Source organism: Schistocerca gregaria, chromosome 7 (assembly GCF_023897955.1).
Source record: "Schistocerca gregaria isolate iqSchGreg1 chromosome 7, iqSchGreg1.2, whole genome shotgun sequence".
Taxonomy (NCBI): Eukaryota; Metazoa; Arthropoda; class Insecta; order Orthoptera; family Acrididae; genus Schistocerca; species Schistocerca gregaria.
Genome location: NC_064926.1, coordinates 232861459 through 232877076, shown reverse-complemented (window position 1 = coordinate 232877076; position 15618 = coordinate 232861459). Strand labels below are relative to the sequence as shown.

Here is a 15618-nt window from a genome sequence, read left to right as displayed (position 1 = left end):
TAAAATGTGTATGTTACACATCCTTTATTTTATGTCTATATATACGTATTTTTTTAAAAATTTTGAGCTCACAGAGATGTTTTGAAACTACGTATTGTAGTCTTGGTGTTTAAAAATGCATGTTCACAGCTTTTTCAATTCTGAGCGATCTGAAGATGGTAACAGATGGTAACCGAAGCTAGTTATTGTAATTTAATAGTAATAGAAAAATTACGGTCTAGGTGTTAAAATATTTAAATTCATTTTTTTATTTAATAAACCACATTAAGAGCTCTATCTCCTCCCTGGCAAAGTCAGGCTTCACTAACACACATAAATATTTAAAACAAAAGATTAATCAGACAGAAGCTTCATAAAAATACATAGTGTCAATCAGTGGCGGAGTAAATGACAGACTAGGGGCGGCTGTAGCACCTTGTTAATTAGAAGTTTCAAATCCGACAATACTTCATGCTGTCATTGAATCGTTCACGAATCATCCAGGTATCCAATAAGTTTCGAGTAGAATTGTAGGCAATGAACAATTCGTAAAATGACACACAAAAGCGGCATCTAAAGCTCTATTTGTTCAATGGACCAAAGAAAACAGAAACTGAGAAATGATTACTGGAGACCTCTTGATTGCTCCGACGATTAGGGATTTCGGCTCTTTTGAAACAAATCGAGGCATCGAACGCACCGACAGGACAATGAGGCGTTTAATCCACAGTGTGTGGAGGGTGTAGCTCTGACTGAGGTAAATTCATGATGTTTTGAGAGTAATTTTCGTTGCATGATTTGGGTTCAAATGGTTCAAATTGCTCTGAGCACTATGCGACTTAACTTCTGAGGTCATCAGTCGCCTAGAACTTAGAACTAATTAAACCTAACTAACCTAAGGACATCACACACATCCATGCCCGAAGCAGGATTCGAACCTGCGACCGTAGCGGTCTCGCGGTTCCAGACTGCAGCGCCTAGAACCGCACTGCCACTTCGGCCGGCCACAGCCCACAGTCCAGGGTTCACCTCCCTCGGGGCAGTCCCTGCCATCGCGTAACCGGGTGGCTACCCGCTACATGGAAGGATGCCGTCAGTGCGCTGCTGCGCTGCTGCTGGCTGCCTGCTCCGCAGTGAGGTCCTTGACCGCTACTGTCGACTCATCGCCGGTGTGCTAGCAACTCTGAACTTATTACACCAGCTCGCAGGCAGTGTATATATGCCGCAAGCTGTTTACAGAGCCTACTTCGTCTGCTGCACACCCGATGAAATGTCACGAGACCACGCTAGGCCACGCCAGAGATAAGGGACCAACACATAATTGTCCAAAGCAGATGTACAGTAAAGAGCTGCTTTGGTCAACGATTTCTTCTTTGCAGGTTGCTACAATCTGCTCCTGTCTCATAATACATACCCAGGAGGCGTCGAGGTGGAGACGAGGTCATCCTGGCTCCCATCATCCAATAGAGATCACTGGACAAGCAGTCCACTTCATTCTGGGGTCACTATCGGAATGGCTTGGAGACGAAGACTTTTCATTCTGATGCCAGAAATAGATGGTGGACTTCAATTGTATATACGTAGCAGCTCAGATTTTGTATTTTCAGTTTTGGTAACATTCTATCTGAGGTATACTCAATGTCCACACCGTGGCGCCTGCAGCTGCGTGGCTGCGGTCTTTACGTCATACAGCCAACGGACAACACGCCCCGCTTATGCGCAGCTCTGCACAGCTGTACAGCGCAGGCGCGGGCCTGACACACTGAGTGCCTCCGCACTGTCATGGCAACCTCGGCCGGCGTCCTCCTGAGAGGTAGTTACGTGAGGCCGCGCCGCCAATCATAACAGGACACAACAAGCGGACTCGGTTACGGCGGGCATATTCCTCCGCCACCCGCTCTATATAGCCGCATATGCCGCCACGCCTGGCAGTTTACGCGACGACGACGACGCACGCACGACGACGCAGTGCTGTTCGAGATGTCGTTGAGAGAGGTTGCTTTACCTGCGAAGGGTGTGGCGGATCGCCGCCCGTCGGGGCCAGCTCGGGCGACTGAGCTGATCCCGGTGGCGGCCCCATCCGGCCCCCCACTTATGACGAACCGGCTTACGACAACTGACCACGACAGGAATGACTCTTCGGATTCTGATGTGCTCTCTCGTGATCGAGTGTTCATCCTTATGAACAAACTCGCTCACGGGGGTTCCTACCCGGGTCGAAAGGACGACGAGGCGACTATACTCGCCTTCTGTCACATTCGGAAGGGTGCCACTCTGCCGTACACGAGGCAGCAAGTGTCGGGTGTGCCACCGAGAGCCCCGCCGGTTGAATCGCGCGAGTCTGCGGTCCCGGCGGTGGCGGCCTCGGCGGGAGTTGCGCCGCTGGCCTCGACCACTGAAGAGGTCGATGTGCCCCCGGCTGCACCCCTGGTCCCCAAGACACGAGAAGAGCCCGTGGCTACGCTAGCTGCGGCCGCCGAGATGCAGGATATCGACCTGCCTGACGCAAATTTGGCTGAGGCCATTGCCGAGTCAGAGCGCCGTGACACTGACTCTGACGCTGCCCGTGCGCCCAGAAAGCGCCGGGCTATGACGCATGACGACTCCGACACTCCCTCTCAGACGTCCGACACAGCGAGGCCGCGGAAGAAGGCCTCGAGGGCTTCCCGCCCTTCCACCACGGAGTCTGGGACGACTATCGCGGGCTCCTCCGCGAGCGCCGCCTCGCCGAGACCGACGAAGACGCGGCGGCCCACTCGTCCACCTGCCACCTCCCGGCAGCCGGATGAGGATGGTTTTGTCGCCCCTCCCAGGCGGCGCACTGCCAGGGCTGCTGCGCTGCAGCAACCGACGCCGCTGCCGACCGCCAACGCGTTCGCGGGGGCCAGTGTGGACGCGACTGAAGATGGTGCCGCGCCTCCTGTGTCGGCCCAAAAGAAGCCCCCGCCCATCGTCATCCAATGGGCGGGAGGGTACAAGGAGTTCCAGCAAAAACTAGACAGGGCGGCCACGTCCGCCACTGTCAAGACTGCTGGCCGTGACCTCTACAAGGTCACGGTGTCCTCCAACGAGGAGTACCGCGCGGTGATGGACACCATCTCCAGAGATGGCCTCCCGTGCTACACGCACCCCTCTGAGCCGCTCAAACTTCTGAAGGTGGTGTTCCGCCACCTTCCACTGAAGTTTGGGGCGGACTATCTTCGAGAAGAACTCGAAGACATGGGCTTCGGCGTCCGGTCCACCGGACTGATGAAGTCCCCACGCACGCACCGCGACATGCCACTGTACCAGGTTGTCCTCGTCGACAACCTGGAAAATCGGAAGATTTTCCAGGTGCAGCGAGTCGGCCGGGTCAGGGTCGCGGTGTAACCTCTCCGAGCCAAAGGCAAGAGGGCCCAGTGCTTTTCCTGCCAGAGGCTCGATCATGTCTCCCGCTACTGCTCTATGTTGCCCCGCTGCGTCAAATGCGCGGGACAGCACGAGAGCAAGTCTTGCGGGCTTGCCAAGGAAGAGAAGCCGACGTGCTGCAACTGCGGCGGCGCGCACGTTGCCAGCTACAGAGGCTGTTCGGCCTTTAAAAGGGGCCGAAACCACCGGAGCGGAGGGGCTGCTCCCTCTCGTAAGGTGCACCCATCCACCAGCTTTGCTGCCGCCACCAAGGGCGGACCATCAACCGCCACCGCCCGACGTTCGGAACTGGCGGCGGGCGAGACGAGGCAACCGGCCGCGCCGTCCCCGGCTTCGCCCGGGGGGGAGGCCAACCCAACACCCACGCAGAGCGCGCGGGTTGCCGCCCCGCGCAGGCGTCGCCGGCGCGCGGGCCGGGCCACCCATGCCGCTGCACGCCGGACTGCCGATGACACACTGCCGCAACAGACGACAGCACCTCGTGCTACGCCGCCACCGGCTGCCGACGCTCCGCGGCAGTCGTCTACTACGGAGTTGCCGCAACCGGCCTCCCCAGTGGCGGAGGCCGCCCCAGCGGCCAACGCCGCCCCCTCGGCCACCGATGCAGCCGAGCTCCGTTCGCTCTTGCGGTCGTTGAGCCAGCTGCTAGAGCAGCTACCGGTGCTCGTCACCGCGGTCACGTCGGCCCTTCAGGCCGGCGTTGCAACCCCGCCGCGTCATGGATAATCGCCACATCCATGGCCTCACCGTTTGCGCTTTCAACGCAAACAGTTTGGTCCCCCAACAAGGGGAATTCAGGGAGTTCTTGCGCGACGAGGCAATTGACATCTGCCTCGTGTGCGAGACCTTTCTGAAGCCGGGGATACATGTCAAGGTGGCCAACTATCGGTGCTACCGCACCGACAGGTTGACGCATGGCGGGGGGACGGCTATTTATATCAAGGCGTCCCTCAAGCACCATGACGTCCCGCTTCCGCCCCTCACTGCAGTGGAGGCCACTGGGGTGGCTGTCACCACGACGGCAGGGGTGATCACCTTCGTTGCGGCCTACAGGCCGCCGAGGGGACTGCTTCAGGAGGCCGACATCGACGCCCTGCTGGCTCTGCGCGGGAAAGTCTTCATTGCGGGTGACTTGAATGCCAAGCACACGCAGTGGAACTCCCGCATTACCAATGCCAGCGGCCGCCGACTCCTCCGCGCCACACAGCGGCATGGCGCGATTGTACTGGGGCCTTATGATCACACTGTCTTCCCCCATCGAGGCCAGTCAGATGTGCTCGACATCGCCGTGCTCAAAGGTGTTGGGCACTTCACTTCGGCCACCGTTCGATGTGCCATGTCGTCCGATCACCTCCCGGTGGTCTTCGACATGGACGTCATCGGTGCATCTCTGCCGTCCGTCCGCCGCAACTTCCGTGGCATCGACGAGACGCGCTTCCGTGACGAGGTCCTTGCCCGACTCGAGGGCGCGCCAGATCCCGCTGTGCATGGGGCTGCAGAAGCGTTAGCCTTCTTCACGCGGCACACACTAGCTGCGGCGGAGGCGGCCACCCCCAGGCGGCCGGACCGGTCGCGAGACATGTCGCGCCAACTCCCGCCGCCTATCCTGGAGGCGATAACAAACAAGAATCGCCTCTTCCGGGAGTGGCAGCTCACACGGCAGCCAGAAACGAAGCGCCGCCTCAACAGGGCGCGACGCGAGATTCGGGCAGCCATCGATGAACATCGGAATCGGGACTGGGCGGGCTTGGTGGCCACCCTAACTACGACGGATGGTAGTGCCTGGCGGACCGCCAAGCGCTTCCTTCGTCGTCGCCAGCGAGTCCCGCCTCTCCATGCGGGCGCGGACGTTGTCTGCGAGCCGGATGCTAAAGCCAGCATCCTCGCGGACACGTTCGCGGAAAATTTTCGTCCTGTTGATGGTGTGCTCGATCCCGATCATGTTCGTCTGGTGGAGGATCGCCTGCGGGTCTTCCTCGCTGCAAGGGAGGCTGACGATGTGATCGAGGAGATAACACCCGAGGAAGTGGACCTGCAGCTCCGTCGCCTCAATCCGAGGAAGGCGGGTGGCACCGATGGTGTCACCAACCACCTGTTGAGGATGATACCGCCGGAGGTACACCAATCTCTGGCGGACATCTTTAACAGTCTCCTCCGCACTGGGACCTTCCCTTCCGCATGGAAACATGCGGAAGTGGTTGCCATCCCCAAGAGCGGCAAGGATCCGCGACTGGCAGCGCACTACAGGCCGATCAGTCTGCTCCCGTCCCTCTCAAAAGTGTTTGAGAGGTTGTACGTGGAGCGGCTGCTGCGCATCGTGACAGAGCAGCAACTCCTTCCCGAGGAGCAGTTTGGTTTCCGGCGGGGCCACTCTACCACACAGCAGCTGTTGCGCCTCGTGGAGCAGGCGATGCGTGCGCTGGAGACGCGAGAGTACCTAGGGGCGGTACTTCTCGACGTCTCCAAAGCCTTCGACTGCGTGTGGCACGACGGCCTCGTGTACAAACTTTTTGTGCACGGGGTACCGACGTCGCACGTGGTCCTGCTGCGCTCGTATCTCTCGGGGCGCACTTTCCACGTCCGAGCTGATGAGGGCACATCCACCGACCGCCAGATTCGGGCGGGAGTGCCGCAGGGGTCGGTCCTCGGTCCCCTGCTGTACTCCCTGTACACCGCCGACGCCCCGCGGGTGGCACGCGTGGAGTTGGCGCTTTATGCTGACGACACGGCGCTGTTCACCCGCAGCATGAACGCGGCCGAGATGCGCCGCCGCCTCCAGCTCGGATGTGACGTCCTGGGTGCCTGGTCCACGAAATGGCGCCTTAAGTTTAACGCTGCGAAGAGCCAGGCTGTCATCTTTAGCAGAAGGATGATGCCACCGGACCTACCGCCGGTCACGATCATGGGGGGCCCCATTCCATGGTTGCGGACCGGCAAATATCTCGGGGTGACATTGGACAGACACCTGACGTGGCTGCCACACATCCGCGACGTCAGAGGGCGGGCAGTGGGGCGCCTTCGTGCGCTTTACCCATTCCTCAATCCCTCATCGACGCTTCCTCCACGCCACGGCCTCACCATGTATCTGTCCCTCGTCCGACCGGTACTGGAATATGCGGCCGTGGTGTGGGGTAACGCGGCAGCGACGCACATTGCGACGCTTCAACGCGTGCAAAATAGGGCGCTGCGACTTGCGCTCCACAAGCCGCCTCGCTACCCAGCAAGGCTGCTCCATGAGGAAGCGGGCATCCCTTTCCTACGGGATCGCTTCCGGCAAATCGCCAGGGTGTTCTACAGCGATGCAGAACACTCTGCCAGTCGCCTGATTCGTGGTCTGGGCCGCCAGGTCCACCAAAGGCCAACGACTCGATGGCCAGATCTACTGCGAGAGTAATTTCTCTCGCAGCACGATGTCGGTAACAAATATGGCGTCGCAATGACTGACGCCTAGTGAGGACAGCTCACTCTGTTAGGAATAAAAGCACCCTGAAGATGTCACTGCAGGAACAGCAGCACCGCTGCTTAACCTGCCCCTACACCTGGCATATGAAGCCAGCGTTTTACAGCGAGCGAGCGAGAACGCCTGGCAGTTTCGTGTTGGGCTACCTACTTGCTACGTCGACGTTGCACCCAGGAACGACGCTACACTGTGCTACGACTGTTTACCATACCTGACTTGGACTCTGCAGCCCATTCGCTGCTCTTGATCAAGCACTGAGTTGTGTTAGAATTGAGGGACTGTTGGCAATAAACAGAATTTGGAACTCACGCCAATCGTTATTTGTTGTTTCTCCAATTAAAGATACAACACTATCCTTGTACCGTTGTATCCCTGTGCCGTTGTATCCTTGTAACCCGAGGGCCGAACCATTAACTGCAGAAATATGCACGAAGTGTAATTTACCATGGGACGCAGCCTGAAGCATCAAGCCACATGATATAAGTTGTTAGGCATTCCACAAAGAAAAGGTGTTATGCCAACAGGTGCCGGGATAATGCTTGGGTTAGAGGTGGAAAACTGTATGCGTAAAAAAAAAAAAAAAAAGGCTGAGAGTGAGCTAGAGTAAAAGTATTTTTCTTGCAAATAGGATTTACGTAGAGAGAGTACTATGAACAGTTATGGTATGGGTTTAGATAATACATAAAAGTATTTTTTCAGGTGAAACTTATATTGTGTGAATATGTGAATAGTTTAATCTTGGCTTATTTATTTTAGTGAGAAACATAAATTTTGTATAACGTGATGGTTCAAATGGCTGTGAGCACTATCAGACTTAACTTCTCAGGTCATCAGTCCCCTAGAACATAGAACTACTTAAACCTAAATAACCTAAGGACATCACACACATCCATCCCCGAGGCAGGATTCGAACCTTCGACCGTATTGGTCGCGCTGTTCCAGACTGTATCGCCTAGAACCGCTCGGCCACTCTTTCCTGCTGTATAAGGTGATATTTAGGCTACAGGACAGTTTGGTAGTATGACGACCACCAGGACAACAGTTTCTAGTTTACTAATACGTGGCCAATGTTAGGGTAAGTGGCACACTTCTAAGTAGAACCTGGACTAAGTTTCTCAGCAGTATTGGATGGTTTAGATGTCCTATCTTTGCATCATGTTCACTGACTCAGAACCCGGAACACGCTTAGGCTTGGCCCTGAGAGTGTCAATTAAAATGACCCACGTCTACCGGGATGAAGTGCACATGACAGCAGAAAATCCCTCAACAATATCTGTCCAGGCTAGAGATCTGGCATTAAGGGAGAACGTAAGGGGTACTAAAAATGTTCTGTGGAGGTTAAAATGTGAATTAACGGTACAGGAGGGCAGCTGAGAAGCTACTGTGACACAAGAAGTAAGTCTGTGATATCGAAGAGCCCTCTGGAGCGGGGCCACTAGACTACTTGTAATTCCCCGTGGCTAGACATGACTGTGAGCTGAGACACTGATTGTTATTATGAAAGTGCTGAGGACTAATTGTGAAGATCATGTACTATACTTAGGCTTATGCTGTATTGTGAAAGATGGTGAAGCACATGTACGTTTATTGATTTATTATGGTGATTAATATTGTGTTACGAGAATGCAATGGGCTCATTGAATCATGGAGTCTTTCTCCACCTGAGAATGTTTCCATAGCACTTCAACGCTGACCCCTTTCTTTTGTGGACAGATTTGCTCATTTATTAGATGAAGTGACAAACTGTGTCCATATAGATTAATATAAATGACTTCGTACAGTTCAGAGACTGCCGGCTTTTGATTTTGAGTGCATGATATTGTTTGTGTAAGTTAATGCAGGACGTGTCTTAATATTACACATGAGAACTCCTTCGAGTTTCCTGTTACAGTATGTGATGGATGTAATATGAGAATATGTGAGATGCGAATTGTAACACGCTTTATTAAGTGCGAAGACTTCCTGATTCATATTCCCTTCCTATGATGTGGAACGATGGAGGTGCTAAAAAGTTGGTTGAAATGGAAAGAGCGCAAAGAAGCATCTTTGGACTCTGTGTCTCTGAGGTAGTGTATATGGTGTAATACAGGAAAGAAAGATGTGCATGCAAAGTTGAAAAATAACGAATGGAATGTTTACGCCGAATTATAGCAGGAGAATGTAAGTTGTAAGAACAATGATACACATATTAGTGTCCTTGCTTTAGCTAGATTCTCAAATATCACCCCTGTGAGCTGGATTTATCTAACAATGGAGCAAATACAATGACAAACACACCCACAGCCTGGAGTCGTAACTAGGGTGCAACTGGGGACAACGGCTAGCCTGATAAGCAACATCGAGATGTTTCCGCACCGAATTTCCGAGAATCACAGACGAGAACAATGACCAACCCATGGGAAGCTTCTGTGGTTCGGCCCACTACCGTTTGGCAAAAGCTGGACGTCGATCATTGGCTCCTACGTGAGACACTTCCGCTTGAGTCAGAAACGAGGCATGCGAGTGACTTCTGCGTGACGAGGCTTCTTGCACACAGTCACTGCTTGAGAGGTGCATTTAAACCAACGAAGCCAACCTCTCGTCAACGGTACAGTAGGACTACAGTGTAACGCCCAGTCTGTGTCGGCAACAGCCACGCAGACGGCGTCATAACTTGGCCACTTGACCATCCAGCTCTTGACAGCCAACACCCCGCCACAGTTTCCATGAAACCACTTGCCGATGTACCTCACATTTCTTCTTTGTCTCTTTGCCTGAGGCATGAATGAACGACCACCTAGCTCTGTGCCACTGGGGAGCTGCTGCTTCCTGATGCAGAGCCACGGTCTACAGTCAGGTTTCATCTCCCTGGGCAGCGTGGCATCACTGGGTCGCAAGTAGATGCCTTTACTGCCTCCCACCAAGAACCCCACTGGCCACTTGCTCTGAGTCAAGGTCCATGGCCACCATCACTGACCCAGTAACCAGTGTGTCAGCAACTTCGAGCTCAGCATACCACCTCCCTCACCATACCACCTTCCTGGCAGCGTGGATATGCCACAGGCTGTTTACTATGCCTACCTTGCCTGCCACACAAGAATGCCTAAATGCATGTCATACCTTCTCCGAGGGGAGAAACGAGAACAGAAGCCGACAGCAGAACTGTGTTAAGCTAGAACGCCCTACGATAAGGGACAGACTGGACACACACGTTGCCAGCCTACCGCTAAGACCACACCACCCGCACGTTTTAGCGTGAGACTTTTTCGCGTCTCTGTTACGTCAAGGACCACCCCCCCCCCCCCCGCCCAGCCCATGTTAAAAAGCTATAGCCCTCCAGAAAAACAGTATAGATCTTACGATAACACAAAAAGGGCCACACCACCCGCAAGTTTTAGCGTGAGACTTTTTCGCGTCTCTGTTACGTTGCAAACCTTAAAAACATTGCCCCACCACGAAAAGTATAACGTTTCTCATTGGATAGACAGAATTTTTGTAGGCGGAGCTTAAGGTTAACATTGAGACCCTGATTAGTCGGATGAAAACACAGCCAGATAGTTTTTTTAAACCAACTTCGGTAAGGAGAAGTTAGGAGAGGAGTTAGTTCCGAGATGGCGTGGTGAGCGGAGCTGTGCGCCCACTGCTTCCATGACGCTGCCTGAACACCGACAAGGTAATGAACGCACGCGATGCCGCATTTTTGAGCGCATAAGGCTTCACTCAGAACTGCAGAAGTCTCATCTGTTACACCCGGTTTTTGCGCAGTACTAGTGTCGATCGTAAATTCAAGCTCACGGTCTTAACATTTGCCACTTGAAGTAAAAATCTGAAACGGGATGATTTCTCTGTTATATAATTATTGAGAAGCCACATCAGCCACTGTAACTTCAAGTTAGATAAGTAATTAAAGATAATTGAGGGTCACTGTAGACCATTTTGATAGTTTTCTCTTTTGTGGAACTTAATTGAAACCTAGATTATAGATGTGATATGGCATGGGTCACCCTAAGATCCATTGTAGAACTTGGAAACCCATCCAGGGAATATTCGTTCACATTTTTGTTGAACGCAGTTGGTTTTTACCATCCTGTATTAAAACACTTCCTTTTATCAATAGAGCAATTTATAAACAATGTTTTGTGAGTAGAATAAAATTTCCAATGGTAAACTTAACTGGTTTTTCGACGTTATTTTACCAGCTAACTAAAAATAGGAAAGCCTTGAACCCCTTCCACTAAATTTAGTTAGTATTAAGATTCTTTTACAGGGAATGCAGTGGAGCTGACGCCGAGATAATTTAGTATTTGGTTATATCATCGCTAGTCTCACTGAACTCTTCTGAATTCTACATGTCATGTGTGGTCTGGCGTCTCCTTACCGGCAACAGATCCCAGGTTCAAACTAGTCAATTCATTAAAAAACACACTCAGAGCATCGTTGCGCGAAAGTGGTAGGGAGACACGATATAGAACGGACAGGCTCCACCATGAATGTTAGAAGTTCGCATTCATCATCATACAGTAACCATTTAGGGCATTTCCACTTACGTGTATCCGGCAATCAGATTGTTAGTGCAGCGTATTTTTGCAGTTGTGTGGTGCACAGTGGTTCAGTTATATATGATGGTTGCTCTCCCTGTAGCTCTTGGACTGCGCTGGTGTTCATCTACCAACAACTGGATGAATACGAATAGCCCAGATCGGCAGAGTGATGTGTGGGCTGTTACAAGCATCCAGCACAAAGATGTGTCTTTTGTTGTTTTCAGTCTACAACAGTTCCCGGCACATTTTGAACCTCACTCGTTTGAAAGAAGTATAGAATGTACCCTCCACCGGGAATGATCGGTAGGCTCAGACCTGATACTGGTGCTACTCAAGCAGGCAAGTGGAGGGTGTGTCGAGTAGTCTCGGCAGTGGTGTACTGGAGAGAGTGATTGTGGCTTGTGAAGAACAGTCATCTGATTTGGAGGGGTACGAAGTGTAGACAACCTCCTAGATGGTGTACCCCGGGCAACGCTGTAACATGGTACAGCGGCGAAAAGTCTACACATCCACGGCGGCCGGACGCGACAATGCCTCCCGGTCCACACAGAGGCAAATAGAGCAGAGTCTAACATGCAGAAGGTGAACGTATGCCAGTTCAACATAGAAGGCTACACGAGGACCAAAGGAAAAATCCTCGAAAAGATCTTAACGAGAGAACGAGTAAGTGTCGTCCTCTTACAAGAGACCCGCCTCACAGATGAAACCATCAATCGACTCAAAATACCAGGATTTACAGCTGTGAGCTACACTGGACACGACAAACATGGCATACCCACCCTAGTGAAGAACGAACTCCTAAGGAATTTGGACACCAAAGTGGTACCAGCAGAGCATACGATAGGCATAAAACTGGGAGAGATGACACTGTATAATGTCTACAAACCGCCATCACAGACATGGCCCACAGGTAACCTACCCGAGGCTAACCACCTAACAGTTTACGCTGGCGATTTTAACTCTCAGCACACCAGATGGGGATACCCGAAATCCACAGCTGAAGGGATTGGACTAAGTGACTGGGCAGACAACCGGGACCTACACCTCCTTTTCGACCCCAAGGGCACAGCGACCTTCATATCAAAGGCGTGGGGCACAACGTCAACACGTGACCTGACCTTCGTCACACGTGGAGCAACAGGTACACCCGTGCGAGCTATAAGAAGGGTCCTCGAGGCGTTTTCCCGGAGGCAGCACAAACCAGTAATAGTGGAGATCGGACTATCAATCCCAGTCATAAAAAGCCCCCCAATACCCCGGTGGAACCTGAGGAAAGCTGACTGGAATAAATATGTATCCTATCTTGAGAAAACGATAAATCGGATACCACCAAAACCTGAGAACTACAAAAGATTCGTAAACTTAGTACAAAAAGCAGGCCTAAATGCAATTCCACGAGGATCGAGAAAGGAATACACCCCCTGCTGGACGAAAGAGTGTGAAACACTACTGGAGGATTATGAGAAGACTGGGGAAAAGGAGACTGCAGACCAATTGATCAACGCCATGAATGAGGAACGCAGGAGTAGATGGAAGGAGGCGATGGCAAATCTAGATTTTACCCACTCCAGCAGGAAGAGCTGGGGCCTGCTGAGGAAATTAGACGGTGCCATAGCGCCTAACAGGCCGATTCTTGGAACCAGCGCATCTGAGATTGCAGCTGTCCTGAAACAGACCTCCAAAATCCAGCTAAAAGCACCCGAAAAGAGAGAAATTTCCTAAGAGCTAAGCATTCTATTGCTTAATAACCCAACCAACATGGGCATTGTAAAAGAAGTGGAGACAGAAGAGATATCCCAGGACTTGAAGCTAATGAAGACAGGAAAAGCAGCCGGTCCTGACAACATCCTACCAGAATTCTTAAAGGAATTGGGAACTTTAGGAAGAAGGTGGCTGGCCAAACTTTGTACGGAATGCATAAGCACGGGGGTTGTGTCTAAGGAATGGAAAGAAGCAAAAGTCACCGCAGTGCTGAAACCCGGAAAGACTGGAGATAATCCTAGGAATTACAGACCAATATCCCTGCTATTTAACTCCTATAAATTATTCGAGAGAATATTGCTGACTAGATTAACTCCATACATCGTAGCCAACCTCCCAACATACCAAGCGGGTTTCTGAGCAGATAGAAACTGCTGCGATCAAGTGCTGTCCCTCACAACCTATATTGAGAAAGGCTTCCAGAACAAGATGAAAACTGGCCTGGTCCTCATAGACCTCACATCAGCTTACGACACAGTATGGATTGAAGGGTTACTGCTTAAGCTAACTAGAATCATAAATTGCAATCAGACGTACAAACTACTCAAGAACATACTAACGAACAGGAAAATCAAGGTCTCACTCCATGGTACGAACAGTAAGAGCATGTTTCTGAATAATGGCCTGCCACAGGGTTCGGCACTAGCACCCGTTCTCTTCAATCTATGTATAGCTGACTTGTCAGAAACTAAATCACGCAAATTTGCATATGCGGATGACCTGGCCATCGCATATCAGAGTAAAAACTTCAACGATCTCGACGAAACACTGAATGCAGACCTTGAAGTCCTGAACACCTATTACTCCAAGTAGCACCTACTTCCCAACCCCAACAAAACAACCAGCACCATAATGCACCTCAACAACAGAGAGACACACAGAAAGTTACAGATCTTTTCGAATGGCCAAAACATAAGACATGAGGATAAGCCTAAATATTTGGGAGTGAAACTAGATCGGACCCTAACGTACAGCTCACACCTCGAAGACACAAAGCAAAAACTAAAATCCCGCAATTCTATCCTTTCGAATCTGGATGGAACAACAAGGGGATGTGGAGCGAGCACTTTGAGAACTTCAGCACTAGCCCTTGTCTACATTGTAGATGAATACTGTTCACCAGTCTGGAGGAGAAGTGCACACGTATCTAAAGTGGATGTCCAGCTTAGGGAGACAATGCGAATAATCTCGGGAACACTCAGGGCCACCCCCTGTGCATGGCGTCCGGTACTAGCCTCCAGAAATCAGGCGATCACAGCTAGCCCTAAAAACCAACAGGAAAATTATAGACAACCCGGATCTCCCTATCCACCAAGATCTGACACCGACAAACAGGCTTAAATCCAGATCACCTTTTTGGAAAATCGGTGAAGAACTACAAGCCTCTGAGCCGAGAACGGCCTGGAACGAAGTATGGTCGGCAAGTGAATTTAAGAACAAAAATTTAGTACACGATCCGAACAAGAAGATTGATGGCTTCAGCCTACCAAGAAGAGTGTGGACAGCTCTAAACCGGGTCAGAACGAGTGTTGGGAGATGTAAAAACCTGATGAACAATTGGGGCCTGGCAGACAGCGCTGTATGTGAGTGCGGTGAAATACAGACAATGGACCATCTACTCGTGTGCAACGTGTATGGCTATGGTGGTGAACTCATGGACATACATAGACTCAGTGACTCAGCCATAGAGTGGCTCAAAAATATATCTAATGTAGTGTAGAATTATATTGTTTTCTTTTTTAGTATATAGTGATAAGAATAATTTAAATTATGCCTCTGTGATGCCGAACGAGTAAGTAAGTAATCTGGTTTGGAAGGCACTAGCCAATGGCGTTAGATGGTCGGGCTTGAAGCTCTCTGTTGCTGGGACGAATTTTGTGTGGGAGAGCACAACAGTCGATAGCATGGGTTGTGCCGGTTATTTGAGAAATGTGGGAATGTTGTTTGTTCACAAGCAATGGACTATAAGGGTCATTATGGGGAAAGACTCTGTTTTCTTTTGATGTGAATTGTGAATAAGACAGGCCTGCCACGTGTAATATAGACTTTATTTATAGCCCCTTTCGGAATAAGCAGTGTTTCGCAGGTGTGATTTAAGCTTTGTGACTAAAATTTATTCTTCAGAGTGAAGTGCCAATATGTTTAAATACATGCCTGAGAGAACAGGCATAATGTTGATGATCCACAGCTGTACAAAGTAAATCGAAATTACTTCGGCACTGTGGCGAAAATATGGTGTATCTAAAGAGTGAACTTTGTCTCGAAACCAGGTAGAAAATCCAAAGAGATTCTGGTCGTATGTGAAGTATGTTAGCGGCAAGAAACAATCAATGCTTTCTCTCCGCGATAGCGATGGAGATAGTATCGAAGAGAGTGCTGTCAAAGCAGAGTTACTAAACACAGCTTTTCGATATGCCTTCACAAAAGAAGACAAAGTAAATATTGCAGAATTCGAATCGAGGACAGCTGCCAACATGAGAAACGTAGAAA

The 15618-nt window shown here is 51.0% G+C and overlaps 1 protein-coding gene across 1 annotated transcript in view; it reads left to right on the top strand.

Moving 5' to 3' along the window:
• The first annotated feature begins 2160 nt into the window (after positions 1 to 2160).
• LOC126282358 (uncharacterized) overlaps positions 2161 to 15618 on the top strand; it is a 77121-nt gene continuing 63663 nt past the window's right edge. The window contains exons 1-2 of the mRNA XM_049982016.1: positions 2161 to 3095; positions 3561 to 4003. Of these exons, the coding sequence (XP_049837973.1) occupies positions 2161 to 3095; positions 3561 to 4003 (1378 nt within the window). The remainder of the gene's footprint in view (positions 3096 to 3560; positions 4004 to 15618) is intronic.